This window comes from Sphaerodactylus townsendi, linkage group LG09 (assembly GCF_021028975.2).
Source record: "Sphaerodactylus townsendi isolate TG3544 linkage group LG09, MPM_Stown_v2.3, whole genome shotgun sequence".
In the NCBI taxonomy this organism is placed as follows: Eukaryota; Metazoa; Chordata; class Lepidosauria; order Squamata; family Sphaerodactylidae; genus Sphaerodactylus; species Sphaerodactylus townsendi.
In genome coordinates this window covers 94163631-94178338 of record NC_059433.1, presented here as the reverse complement: position 1 = coordinate 94178338, position 14708 = coordinate 94163631, and the positions used below count along the sequence as shown (strand labels likewise).

The following is a 14708-nucleotide window of genomic DNA, read 5'->3' as shown; positions in this document are numbered from 1 at the left end:
CTGTCAGATGACTCAGAACTAGAGCACATGTTAGAATCAGATGAGGATGTCAGTGGATTCTTCACCCACCCTGCCACAGCCTGTAGAAGAGCTTAACACAATGGCACCACTTTACACTGATTCCTCAACTAAGTGTACTCCTCCCCCCTCCCCCCAAAAAACCCCTATGGTGTGATAGGAACTTTTGGATTATGGCCTTGATGTGCTCTTCCCTTCCAACTGCAGTAAACAGTGGTATCATCCTTACATTACCATTAGCTATATTTATTAGCATTGATTGGTGAACATTTATTTATCTTTTTGTTACTTCGTTTATACCCCAGTCTTTCTCCCCAATGGGAACACTATTCTCTCCTCTCTATTTAATCATCTCAACAACCCTAGCAGATAGGTTAGGCTACCCAAGGTCACCCAGCAGAGTGGGAACCCAAACCTGAGTCTACAAGATCCTAGTCCAACACTCTAACCCAGTGATTCCCAAAGTGGGCACCACCGTCCCCTGGTGGGTGCTGCAGCGATCCAGGGAGGCAGTGATGGCCACAGGTAGAAACATTAATACATACATCTTTCTGTTTAATTGCTATTAAAATTTTTAAAAAAATAATTTCCAGGGGGCACTAAGTAATATTTTTTCTGGAAAGGGGGCGGTAGGCCAAATAAGTTTGGGAACCACTGCTCTAACCACTGCACAACGCTGGCTCTATCATTGTAACTGCCTCCCAAAATAGGTTGCTTCACGCAAATGTTATTGTATCGAATGTTATGTGTGGAGTGGCAGGTCTCACACTCAATTTTATAGCCTATTATTCACTGTGAATTAGAGGACCAAATCTGTTTTACTTTAGATATAAGTATTGCAGATGTACAATTGCCTGAACTCTGTACAATTCAGTGACCATTTATAATAGGGCTTCAAGGGGACACAGCTAATGCTGTTAATTAGGCATGGTAAGAGCTCCAGAGAAACATGCTTGGTAGGATCCAAATCTCCAAAATAAATGATATAAAGGAGAGTCCAGGCCATGTTTTATGCAATTAGCTACACAGAAGATGACAGAATCTTGTTAACCATACCATGAATAATTGACTTAGCAGTCCCTCTGTTTCTTTTTCTTTTTAATGATTTTCCCTCTCTATTGTTTCAGTTCCTCTATTGCAGCAGTTCACCACAGATATGCTGGCAAGTGTCTTAGTTTTTAATTTTCTTTTTCCAGAATCTAATCTTATCATCTCATGGTAATAGATCTTGGCTGTTTTCCAATCTTTCCACAGTTTTACAACATACTGTGTCACATGTGCTAGGTAGGAAGTTTATGAGTGCCACCAAAGCACTGAATTTGCATACTTGAATCAAGAAAACCTACATTTCAGAATAAACAAAATGTACATAGGAAGTTCTAAAAGATTCGTTACAAAATTGTGTGAGGCAAAACCAAGCAGACACACACACACACACATCAAAGACTGGATCCTAATGCCATTTTCCACCAACTGTATGGAAAGCAATTTTAGTTATTTTCCTCACTAGCTAAAGACCACCCTAATTCTCCATTTAATTGGTTCCTGAGGGTACTACAAGCCCCAAAACAGCAGTGGATGGCAACAGGAAGTGGCAGGAAGGGGGAGACAGAGAAGTTCCATTCTGCTATGAGAAGAAAATATCATCTGGATAAAGTGCACAGTGTACTGTTATGAGCATACAATGACTGACAACAGCTCACTATTACCTAGAAAGGAAGCAGAAGCTACCTTACAACATGAAGCTATTTTGATACATGGATATTTGCCTCTGTTTTTTCAGTAGAGTTAGTGTGGTATAGTGGTTCTACACAGTGGTTTGAACAGGTGTGTCAAACTTGTGGCCCTGGGGCAGTATCAGCCCCCTTGAGATGGTGGTGGACCTATGGTGGCGAACCTATGGTACGGGTGCCAGAGGTGGCACTCAGAGCCCTTTCTGTGGGCAGGCGCACACAGAGTTCGTCATGTGGGGGGGAAATTGCCCCCCCCACACATCTAGACTGGCCTGGGCCGCTAGACTTGATGTATGTGCACCTCAGCGAGCAGGAAGGACTTGGCTGGCAGGCCTGGTGCCTGTGCTCCAAGTGGCTGCTGCCCGGGGCGGGGCAGGGGCAGAGGCAGCAGAGATGCTAGAGAGGCACAGAGTGATGCATGTAGGACTTGCTGGAGGCTACAGCAAGCTGGCCCCTGCTCAAGGAGTTATTCAGGTTAAATTGCCATGTTGGCACTTTACGATAAATAAGTGGGTTTTGGGTTTAAATTTGGGCACTCGGTCTCGAAAAGGTTCGCCATCAATGGTTTATCAGGTCTGTGAACCAGCTGAGGCAACCCTTGCTCCCAGTCTGGCCTGGTAAGCCCACCAGTCCAGTCACCCACCCACTCCCTGCTCCTGATCAGACCTGGTGAGTCCACTGAGGGCCTGCCAGTCGAGGCAGCCACCACACCCTGCTGCGGGCTCACCAGTCCAGTTATCCACTAGCTCCGGATGTGGCTCTGGCAAGTCTATTGTGACTTCATTCCCGAAGGTCTGAAACTATTTATCTTCAGGTGATAGATGGGTACAAAGAGCCTGTGCTAACGTATGAGGATGAAGAATTATCTCAAATTGCTACTAAATTTGCAGTTGTAAGATATTTGTGCCCTTCGGAATCATTACAAAGACAGTTCCAGTGAAAGAGGATGTTTGGTCTACAGGTCACAAAATATTTTAAATTTAATTAATAGGGCCTTAATACATCTTTAGAAGAGACGTGTTTTTTCTCAGTTGTATTTTTTTCAGATTTAATACTTCAGATATCAACTGAATTGGTCATCTGGGTCTCGAAAACAGACTCTAGTTTTTAATGTGACTGAAGTTGACTGCAGTTGCTTTCCAGTACTGAAACGGGATTGAAGAATGGATAATTGTACAATTCTGGAATGGAGCATGAAGTACATACTTCGTGAGTATAACAGACACTATACTTGTTTCCACTAAAAGATCCAAGTGCGGTCATGTGCACTTTGGAGGAAGTTAAAGCATCATGTTTCCGCATTTTTTAAAAGTCCAGATTCTGTCGTAGCATTTAGGACTCTTTATGTGTTGCCTTCATCAAAACCATTATTCTCTGCACAGTAAACACAGAACATTAACAAACGAGCATTTATATTGCCTCGGATGTCTATCAGCAAGACTTGCCTTTTTCTACAGCTGCGCCCGCCATTTTCTTTCCCATTCAGTTCTTTATAGCCATTTTCCTTGTACACAACTTCCCTCAATTCTTGCATCCATGAACACCATCACAAGAAATCCAAAAGGTATTTGTGCACATTTAACACAGAGAAGTATCTAATGACATTAAGTGCAGCATTGTCATGAATTAGTTTTGCTTCAGTAATTGCAGAGATTGTCAGCACATTGCAACAGTCACATCTGTTTCATTCTACACAGGTGCTCAACCCTTATTTCCATATCAACAATTAGCATTTGACAATGAATGTTACCAAATTTATCTAGGCAAAAGAGTGAAACATAGTTACAAAACCAAGCAAGCGAGTGACTTGAATGTACAGAAAATATGGCCAAATACTTTATAAGTAAGACACTTACAAAAGATGTCTTCCGAATACACACGTACCTGAGCAAAAACAAAGCACATCCACCACCTTGCAACCCTTCCTGCTCTTTTCTGGCAAAACCACTAGCCTTCCATCATCTGCAGGACAGCCCTACAAAAGGGGTTGCTGCTCCCATGCATGACTGTAGGGTTATTTACCATGGTATACCTTTTACAGGATAAAGATGACAGGAGATCCATGAATTCATCCGCCATGTCCTGGACCATCTTTGTTCTAGAATGCTCACAGAGCGTTTTAGAACAAAGATGGTCTAGGAAATGGTTATGAAATGACAGATCTCCTGTCATCTTTATCCTGAAAAAGGTATAGCAATGCTTGCCAGATTAACAGATACATTGATAAAATGATACACAATCACACAAAGTGAGTGGAAGCCATACATGTCACTGGGAGTGGAGCCATAGTTTTTATTGTGTTTTATTGTGTAAATTTTGCTGTTGTTGCCGCCCTGAGCCCTGCAAAATGGGGTGGGGGGGCGGGGTGGGGTATTAATGAAAATTAGAGACAGACAGACAGAAATGGAGCCACAGAAGGTGCTTCATCAAGCAAACTATTAAGCAGATCTCACTATTCACTACATATGTGCTCTATAATCATCATTAAAACTAAACCATCTGGATTAATTCCACCACATCAAAAAGGAAAAGGCTGTTGAAGAAACCACAGCAAACAGACTAAGGAACCTGTCCACTTCATGAATTTTACCCTCTTACACCAGTAGTGTTAGATGCTGTGTACTCTGGATTATTTCTAGATTAGTAGCAGTGCTTGTCTTTTAAAAATTGCTACAAGACTCTGCCTCATTTTTGCTGCCACATCTTAATTTTCAAATAAGTTTCATGGAAAGGGACCACTTTGTCAGATACAAGTAGATGCACAGGTATTAGAGTCTTCCTAAGTATTCATACATTAAATTTATATATGCACACACAATAAGACAAATTTGTAAACATTAGGGTCAAAGGGTGGCCCTTAACCATGATGTTCACAACTGTATGCCTTGAAAAATAGACTTTTATTCAGAAAAGTTTGTGCTAGAATAGACATGAATTTGTCTTTAAGGTGCCACAAGATTCCTGTTTATTTTTCAATCATTTCTAATTCAATCCAACTGATACAAAGATATCTTTTAAAAATCTATTGTGACGAATTGTTATTATTACAAAGCAGTCTCAGTTATTTGCAATATTAAGTAGTTAAATGACCATAAACTGAATTTGCCCTCTTGTGTGTATATATATATAAACTTGCTGTGGAGGCTTTGATTTCCCATGGGACCTTTCCCCAGTTCTCTTTGCCCTGATCCGATGGCCCAGGCTAGCCCCATTAATCATATATTGGAAGCCAAGCAGGATCAGCCCTGATTAGTACATGGATGGGAGACCACCAAGGAAGTCCAAGGTTGCTACACAGACGCAGGCAATGGTAATGGTAAACCATCTCTGTCTGTTTCTCGGCCTGAAAACCCTATGGGAAGCTTCATAAGTTGGCTTAATGACACGTCCACCACCAGTTATTAGTATGTGTTGAATTTCATGACCACAAGATGATGATATACATATTTCCCTTCAAGCAACTCCTTTCAAGGAGGAATCAGAACTCTTGGCTTGCGTACATCTGCTATGTCATCCTTAGAAATTAACGAGGCAGCCCTTATGCATGCATCAGAGCAACTATAGGCATGTGCATTTTGATGTGGTAGATGAAGTTGATCACATTTACTGATGGTATCTTTCTACCAGGCAGTATATTACAGCCCAAAAACCACACAACACCCCAGTATATCACTGTTTATTCGATGATTTCTAAAGGAAGTCTCATGACAAATTGAGGTCTTTCTGATTTAAATGCAATGCACATAAATTTCAGTTAATCAAGTAACTAAGGACTTAAGATGCATCAGGAAAACTTCTCCAGGGTCTGAGGGAAAATCCATGACCATCAGAGCTCACAGCAGGAAATACAGACACAGGGACTATGGCATCTGAGTTTTCAATTTAATTTTTATTTTGCAGTACATGAATCTTACTCCCTTACATTTACCCGATCTCCCCGATTTAATTAGATTACACTACTTGTTGGACAATCCTTTTTTTTTAAGATAGTTTTATTAAGAATTTCAAATACAGTTTTAAAAACAAACAAACAAATCTACACAGTTCAGTAAATACCACAAAAACATATCTCATTCAGTAATAGGATTAGCTTCAGAAAAAAAATTACCTTCTATACTATTTTAATTAAGAAACTACACATAAATTTAAATTTGTTGGACAATCCTGATCCTTCTCTCTGAATGATAGTGGCAGACTTTCTCCTGGAAATTACTAAATGCCAGTAGATTTCCTTCGACTTAACATTTATTTCCTGTATTGTATATGCTTTTTAATCGTTTTTTTTAATCATTGTTGTACTGTTGTCTAGGCCAATAAAGGCTTGCTGGTTTTCATTTTGCCCTGTTTCAAGTTATTCATGGCTTATCTCACAGACTTTCCTCTTCCCCATGTTATTCTCACAACAACGCTGGCCAATCACAGGCCTCTCAAGGCCCAGTCCAGCTTTTGATCAAACTGTACCACTGTCTCCACTGGATAAGCTTTTCCTGAAAGAAACAAAACCCCACAAAGGCAAGTTCAAGCTGGACAGTGTCCCTGATATGAACTCCTTGCTTTTACAAACATTAGCCACTGAAAGCTTCTCAAACAATCCATTGATGTTGCTATGCAACAATACTACAAGGCCACTAAAATGTGCTCAGACTGTGGTTTGTAATCAGGCAAGGTAAATTACTTCCTCCAGACATTTTCTCAATGCCTGTATTTTGAAGCATTTATTTATTTTAGTGCTGTGAAGAAGACCAAAGGCTGAGCAAAGTAATTTATTTAAAACACTTTAATGTTGCCTTTCTGTTAAGTACGTCTAAAGCAGTTTACAAAATGAGATAAACAATATTATATAAATAAAATTAACAGAAGTATCTATGCCATATAATAACTATGGGATGATCTACTGGATAATAGCTAGTCCTAACATAATCATCACAGGTTTTAACAACAAGGAATTGTAAGTATACAATGCAACAATTTAGTTAGAACCTTGACTTCGCTACCTAAAACAAATTGTTTGCATAGTCTTACAACAAAGAAGTGGGCTGGGGAACAGATCAAGTGGGATAGTTTTTTTAAAAGGTTAAAATAAAGTTTCCTTCCCAAAGCTGACTAGGTTGGCATCTACGGTTCTGTCCTCAGCCTCTGTTTCCTGCTTTTTTCTGCAGGGAATGCCCATATTCTGCTCCACACCTACAGGATAGGTCTGAAATCTTGGTCTGGGCATGAAACTACCTTTGGCCAGGACAGGAAACTACCCCAAGCGTTACTCATGGTAGCAGAAATAAGGGCAAGAATGCAAACACACTTCTTCTGTGATGTACACTATATGCCATTGCCTCTTCTGGATTACAGATGTCTTAAAACACCAATAGGAGTGTTGCAAGCCACCGTAATAATACCTATTGCCAAGATGTAAGAAGCAAGATTTCACCCTCGGGACAATTGCTATCTACAACACATTGGGGAAACAGAACTGACTCTCTCTTACGTGGGAATTCTTATTGCTCAGAATTATGTCATGAACAAAGACAGATGCACATTTCGACAACAGACACTTTGGTTTCTCAAATTTCCTGTACCTCAGGTGTCCAAACGATTTTAAGACTGTTCTTATGCACTTTTGAGTCAACTAATGTTCTGAAAGTGCTAAATTTCATGTAATTTTCCTGTGACCAATTCCTTATTTGTCAACATCTGTTAGCAGGATCTCCTTCTAACTCAACGAAATATTCATCTGTAACCACCTGTGCTTTTTAATAAGAGTTCTGATACTTGAGAGATTGAAAATTCTATTCAGTTAATGATATAAACAAGGCCAATTACCCTAACCCCATAAGGTTGTAAACACTTCATAGTGCCATCTAGTGGCTACAAAGTCAAATTGGTGTTTACTGTCTCTCTCTCTTTTTTTTGCTGTCAAGTCACAAGGCAACCTTGTAGGGCTTGCAAAGCAAGAGAAATCCAGAGCTGGTTTACCATTTCCTGCCTCTGGGTTGCATCCCTAGTATTCCTTGGAGATTTTCCATCCAAATACTAGCCAGGGTCAGGACTGAGCCTGTGATTGGCCCAAGGTCATCCAACAAACTTCCATGGATTGGAACCTGGGTTTCCCATATCCTAATCTAACCCCTTAACCACTTCACCAAACTGGCTCTTAGCATTTAGTAGAACTCTAGTATACCTGTAGCCTTTCGAAATTCATATTGAAAAGATCGCATACAAATTTAGCAAATCAATAATAATGCATTGCATGGTGGTACTGCTATGCTGGTTGAGGAGAAATGTAAGTATGCTACGGGTACAACTCAGATAATGTACGAATACTTCAAATCCACTGAAACAAAGAAGAACAGGCACATAAACACTTTGGTCTTTTAATTGGCAAATCAAACAAAGCAGTTCAAAGCAAAAAAGACTATGCAGGTGTAATATATCTATATCCGTACAGACCATTTTCACAGGGTTACTCCTTAATAAAGAGACAGATGCAACATTTCGAAAAACTGCCAGTAATGCTAAAGGATACAATCCTTTAATCTGTATCTGTGGAGTATTGTTTTGTATGTCACAGCATTTGCTGTCTCATTCTCTGTTAGAACTGTGATTTATAAAATAGCTTTATTTTTATTCACTCACAAAGCAATTGCTGCATTATAAAATGCAAATTCCGAAAAGAGAAAATAAGTTTTGTGAAGGACTACTGTAAAAAAAAAAAACTAGACAAAACATGAATGTACCACTGATTCTTTAATAAACGTATCTATTTTGTCAGGCAGTATTGTATAACTCATCATGTGTCAACCAAGGACCTGAGAAACCCAGGTTTGAATCCATACTGCCTTGACCTTGAGCCAGACACATTCTCTCAGTCAAACCTACCTTACAGGTTGTGGGGATAAAATGGAGAAGGGGATGTAAGCTGCTTTGGGTCCCCAGGGGCAGAAAAGGCATGGCATAATGGAAATCAATCAAATAAATAAATAAATCCTATGGAAAGTTGCTATTCCCAATTCCTGTCTACACTTTGAAAAGCAGCTACCACCAAACAACACTAAGCAGAAAAATTTCTACAGAGGAACTGGTTGGCCACTGTGTAAGATAGTATGCTGGACTAGATGGACCACTGATCTGATCCGGAAGGGATCTTATTATGTTCTAAGGTTCTTACAAAAAATTGCAGACACATTTACAGTAAATATATTTTCAGTCTTCTGCCCATACTCCAAGGCAAACACTGGGATAAGAAAAGGAAGGGAAGGGTAGAAGTATGAAAATATAGAAAACAAAACACAACAAATTATGCAAACTGTGACGCTTCATAAAGTCTGAAAAGGTTTCCGTAATATTCTCTCTACAACACTGACTTCAAATATTCATGCAGCAACCCAGTTCTCGAAAACTGTCAGCACCAATTTTCTATTCGCTTGGTTTCGCACCAGTCCTTAGAATTCTATCCAGAATGGTTTAGGATTGCGAGAAATTTGAAAACCGGCAAATCGAAATCAAGGAAAAACCTACAACTTAAATTTTTTTAAATCCTTTTTTTTAACAAAAAAATAAGCAGGTTGGGGATCAACCATGCTGTGATATGTGGGGAAAGCATTAATGTAATTAGTGTTTACTTTTCCTACAACACAGAATTATCTCCAATTTTATCAGGTTAAATTAAAAAACATTGTCTGTAGAATTGCTCCAAAGATCATGATTGTTTTAATTCATAAGAAAACATGAAGACATTTTATTCTAGATTAGGGGTCAAAGTAGACTTGATAGGTGAAATCCGTGATTAGAATCTCATGTAGAATTCTAATGCTAATTAACTAACCCTACTTTGCAGCTTTGAGTATCAAGGACATGTTCCTGAAAAGAGGATGTTCAACCTCTTCCTTTCAAGATTTAAATAATCTCACATGAACCATGAGGAGGTAGCATGGGGGTAACAGAACGGGTACCTCCCCTCCCCACCTCCCGAACCATTTAAATCACGCTAAAAGCATGGCAGGAAAGGATTTCCCAGCAGTCCTAGGCCCCTTCTCCATTCTTCAAAGCAGCCACAGGAATCTGCTAATGATCTTCAAAGAAACTGTTGGAGATTATGGATCACTCCAATCACTAGTTTTGCCTTGAAATTACTGGTTATTTAAACCCACTCTTGACTGGTATTCACTGGTAATGACTCCAAGCAGAACTATTTGTCGGAACAGAGATACCAAGAATTGTGTTAAAGCATCACTCATACAAAATATGAGCTCTGCGGATGAATTATGGGCTGGCCCTCTTAAATAGCCTTTTAGCTGGGAAAGTAACCCAGAGTAACCCAGAAACAGAGTGTTTGAAATCCATGCTGCAGAAAGGGACAGAATGGAAATGGAAGCAAAACAGTAAACGCCAAAACAAAACCTTAAAGATTGCAATACAGAATAAATACAAACACTTCCTAGATTTTCAGATGATGGGCTATACAGCCTGTTATGAAGCAACACAATACTTCAACGTTATTGTGCCAAACCAATTCATTATCAGTGTTATCTTGGCTGCACTCCCTGGATCCAGTTGAGAGCAAGAGAATGATCACCAAGAGTTAAGCAAATTCCCTACCGTTGAGAATATGTTTGCAGAATTAGGAGAAAATGATATGCCCAGCACAGTAGGTCACCATGGTTCTCATTAGTCAGAGTCATAAAAACCACTGTTGATCAGAAAAGCGGTCAACAAGATACCTCTAGGAAGTCCACAAGGAAGTTATGAAGACAACAGATTTTTTTTCATACACACACACAAATGCTGTTACCACAGTTCAGCAACTAGAGCTCAGGGACACATTGCTTGTGAACACAGCAGTTTTCACCCAGTCATGCTGGAAAACTAGAATTTGTCCATGCCTTTTAAAGCCATCTAAGTTTGTAGTCATCACGGCTGCACTGAAATACAGATGTTATATTTTGTACTTCCCTTTGTCTATGCAGAATCTACTAAAACAAGCGGGGAATCACTAGAAACTTGTGGTAATGGCCATCCTGTACCCTCACACTTGCTTCTGACTATTTCCCTCCTTTCTATTTCTCTTTCTCCCTTCCTTGTCTTTCTGCCTTTCTCTCTCTCTCTCACCTAATACCACTGTCATTCCTTTTCTCTCATTCTGCTCCCCACCCCATCATTCTCTTTCTGCCTTAACAATATTTCCCAGCCACCCAGCAGCTTCCTCCCCCACCATAAAGATGGTGGTGGCTCTCCTTCCTGCCCAGCACCTTCCCCTTGGACATCAATGGCAGCAGCAATAATTTTATCAGCCACCTGCTCACCCAGCAGCATCCCCCAGCTCCCCACATAAACCAACAACACCAGTGATTCTTCTGATCACCCACCCAGCAGCTTCCCCCGCCCATTCTCCCAATAGCGGTGGTGAGACTCACTTTTGCCCAGCAGTGTCAACAGCCTTCCTGCCTGCCTGCAGCTTTGCAGCCTCAGGGCAGGCACAGACAAGCCTCTTGTATGGGGGGTTTAAACTTCCCCAATGTATTTTTCATCTCTTACCATTCCCTCTCCCCACTGCTACTACTCCAGGGTCCAGTGAATCTCCCCGATCCAGTCTCTGTAGTGGGTAGGGGCAGAGCAAGGGGGGAACTGTGCCTGGGGCACACATGCACTCTGTGCCCCTGCCACGCCCTCACATCCTTGCCACGCTCCTGCAGGGTTGCACACCCGGTGCATCGCGCCCTCACTCCGCCTCGTTGGCGCTACGCCTCTGGTAGCAGGATCTGCTGTGTCTCCCCACCCCATTGCCACTACTGCTACTTCTGAGCTGGTGAGGAGGTAAGTTTTTACATTATCTTCATACACTTAGACAACACTTTTGTTTTTTGATGGAGTGGGAATTTACACCATCCAAATTTAATTTTAAGGATTTCACATTTTTTTGCAAATCATGGGAGTTCCCCAAGTTTGCAGAAATATGTTTTCTTTCTGTGTGGCCCCCATCTGTGGATTAAAGACTCCCCAGATGGGTGCCACATTGTATTGAGCAGTGTGGGTTGAGCAGAGTACAATCAACAATGTAGTCTGTCTATCTCCAGAAATATAATCTTTACTACAACTTAGCAAGGGACACAGTACATTCTACGGCAGACCTGGGCATTATACGGCCCACGGGCCACATCCGGCCCGCCGGATGACCCTGACTGGCCCCCCTGCCTTGCTGGGGAGTGAGGCGCCTTTGAAAGCCCCGCAGAAGCCGGTTGCCTTGGCTGCCGGCTTCTGTGGGGCTTTCAAAAGCGCCTCGCCCCCCTGCCTTTTGGCCCGGCCCTCCACAATATTTTCTGTTTCTTATGTGGCCACATGGAAAAAATAATTGCCCACCCCTGTTCTACGGGGTTGCTCTACCCACCACTTAGACAAGGGGTCTGCAACCTGCGGATCTCCAGATATTCATGGACTACAAATCCCATCAGCCCCTGCCAGCATGGCTAATTGGCAGAGGCAGATGGGATTTGTAGTCCATGAACATTTGAGAGCCGCAGGTTGCAGACCCCTGACTTAGACAAAAAGACTAGTTAGCTATATATTCCTTGTCAGGAGATCCTATTCAAGGTTCCTATTTTTTCTAATAATTTCTTAGTATTTATTTCCATTTGACAAATGTTTGTTTTATAGCAGTATTTTCCACATGGGAAGGAGGTCCGAGGGCTTTTCCGATTGCTGCTAAGCTTAGCAATACAGTACTGTGGAAATGGGCTTCCCTGTGGCAGGTTTCCCTGCCTTTTCCCTACAACAATCCCTCATAGCAGTCATCACCCCCCCCCCAACCCACACACAGGGTGATTTCAGGTGTTGTTGTCTTTTAAAAATTGGCAACTGAGATATTATTATAACAATATGTCCAGGCTTCTAAATTCCCAGCTTTTATTTTAAAGAAGTGGGGATATAACAGTGAAGGCATCATATCTCTGCACAGAAAGAGACTAGAGACTTTATGTTAAAATTAAAGCTGGGAATTCAGAGAACCTGACAGAAATAATCTCATCATTATAATAATATTTAATTGCTAATTCTTTTTAGAACTTCCCAGTGGTGGGGGAGCAATGGCTGCCATGGAGGGAGACTGGGAGACTGAGCGAGAACTGGGCGACTGCACTTTTCCGTAGACGTGGGTCCCACCCTGACCTTGCTGTGACCTTTCCCAAAACATCGCAATGGAGTAGGTTTGGTAAAGACTGCAAGAAAGATGAAGAAACTTGACGAGGTGCGCAAAAGTGCCAAGACGTTGTGAAGAACCATGAAAAGAAAACAATTCATGAGAATATCTAGGGAACCCATGTGTAAGTGACCAGAAAGTCTGAAGCCAAGAACCACCACTGATGACCATCTAAAGACCTCATGGTTCAGGTAGGCCTCCATATCTCCATCAGCACTAACCACTGCACCGTTCCTCTCATTCTCCCTTCTCATGTTGTTATTTACCTATTTATGTCCCACCTCATGGCTCAGGGTGGCTTAGGACTCCAGTTTGGAGGAAACACCAGACTTTGGGCTCATGCTGGGGAAAAAAAAATCAAACACATTTGGGTGCTGTGTGGTTTCCGGGCTGTATGGCCGTGTTTTAGCAGCATTCTCTCCTGACGTTTCGCCTGCATCTGTATCGCCCGGCTGCAGCGTCTTCTCTCTGAAGATGCAGCGAATAAGCAGCATCGAGCGAGAAAACCATCTGACAATGGGCGAAAATGCATGGTAACAGTTCCAATTCAACACCGATGAGTAACGCCGACAATACCGTCAAACACACTTTTGAAGATGGAGACTTTGTGGTCAGCCACCTATAACGTCCAGAACTTCCTACCTTGCAGGAGGCACATCGATGTTTGAAGATACAACTTTGCGTTTTTGTTCAAGAAGGCAGACTGAACGCGTGCTTTCTTTCTCATGCTCATGGATTCTGCCAGGCTTTTTGGTCTCTGCTGTTTTGGAATCCTCCTCCTTCATACCCAGCAGAAAAAAATGTTGGTCTGACAGTTTTTGATTCAGGCCACTTTTTACGTCCTCCTGCTGGAATGCTGTGAAAGTCATTTCACGCTTGATGCTGCCTGCCTGCAAAATTAAAAGCGATTATTAGATTTTGTACAAGTCATGTTAAAAGAGGGGCAGACGTGTCCTGCAGGCAAACCATTCTATTTAGTAGCAGTGAGTCACCCTTTTGCTTCACGGGCATGAGAAAGCTCTTCAGGTTTTCTTTGCCCTAGAAATATTTGCTAATTGTCAAGGTTGCCCTCTTGGGAGTATCCTCCCTACAGCAAGAGAGTGCTCTGCAGAGAGCACCCTGCCTCGCCCCAGGAACTGCCTCTCTTCATCAGATATCTTTGTGTGTGTGTGTGTGGTTCCAATAAATCTCTGCTGTGCAACCCTGAGGCTTGAACTTTTTTATCAATGAAACATGAGATACCAAAGAGTCCACCCAGTGCTTCTTTTTGTACTGCAGTTTGTTGTAGTACATACGGGTGTGATGCTGGTTTGTGGAGGCTATGGCTTGATGCCATATGCAGATGATTCTCTGTGTACCTCTCATTGCTGTCTGCACCCGTCCCTTACAACTCCACATCAAAAAAGACTTGCTTTTAAAAATGAAAGCTGGAGACTGGTAGATGGCCATTATTAGGACACTATAGTGATCTCACAATTCCCAAAATTTTAAAAAGCCTGAGAAAGCCATCCATTGTGTGTGGGGTGGGTAGGTGGGGGAAACAGTAGCGATGTGGGCAGGACATGTAAAACTGCACAGCTTCCCACCTGCAGCATCAAAAGTCATTTGACTGCAGCCTTTCCAAAAAGGTCATAACAGAAGGAGTTTGGGAAAGATCACAGCAAAACTAGGAAAAACAACCTACCGGTACTCCAAATGGATACTCTTTTGACTGGGACTTGCCTTCAATTGAGCCCAGCACAGTAACATAAGAAATCCATCTCCTGAACTGC

General features: G+C 41.7%; 1 protein-coding gene across 1 annotated transcript in view; it reads right to left on the bottom strand.

Moving 5' to 3' along the window:
- The window catches only part of ZNF704 (zinc finger protein 704), a 54395-nt gene that overhangs the window by 23985 nt on the left and 15702 nt on the right, over nt 1–14708 (bottom strand). The window contains exon 2 of the mRNA XM_048507633.1: nt 13579–13826. Coding sequence (XP_048363590.1) covers nt 13579–13826 — 248 coding nt within the window. The remainder of the gene's footprint in view (nt 1–13578; nt 13827–14708) is intronic.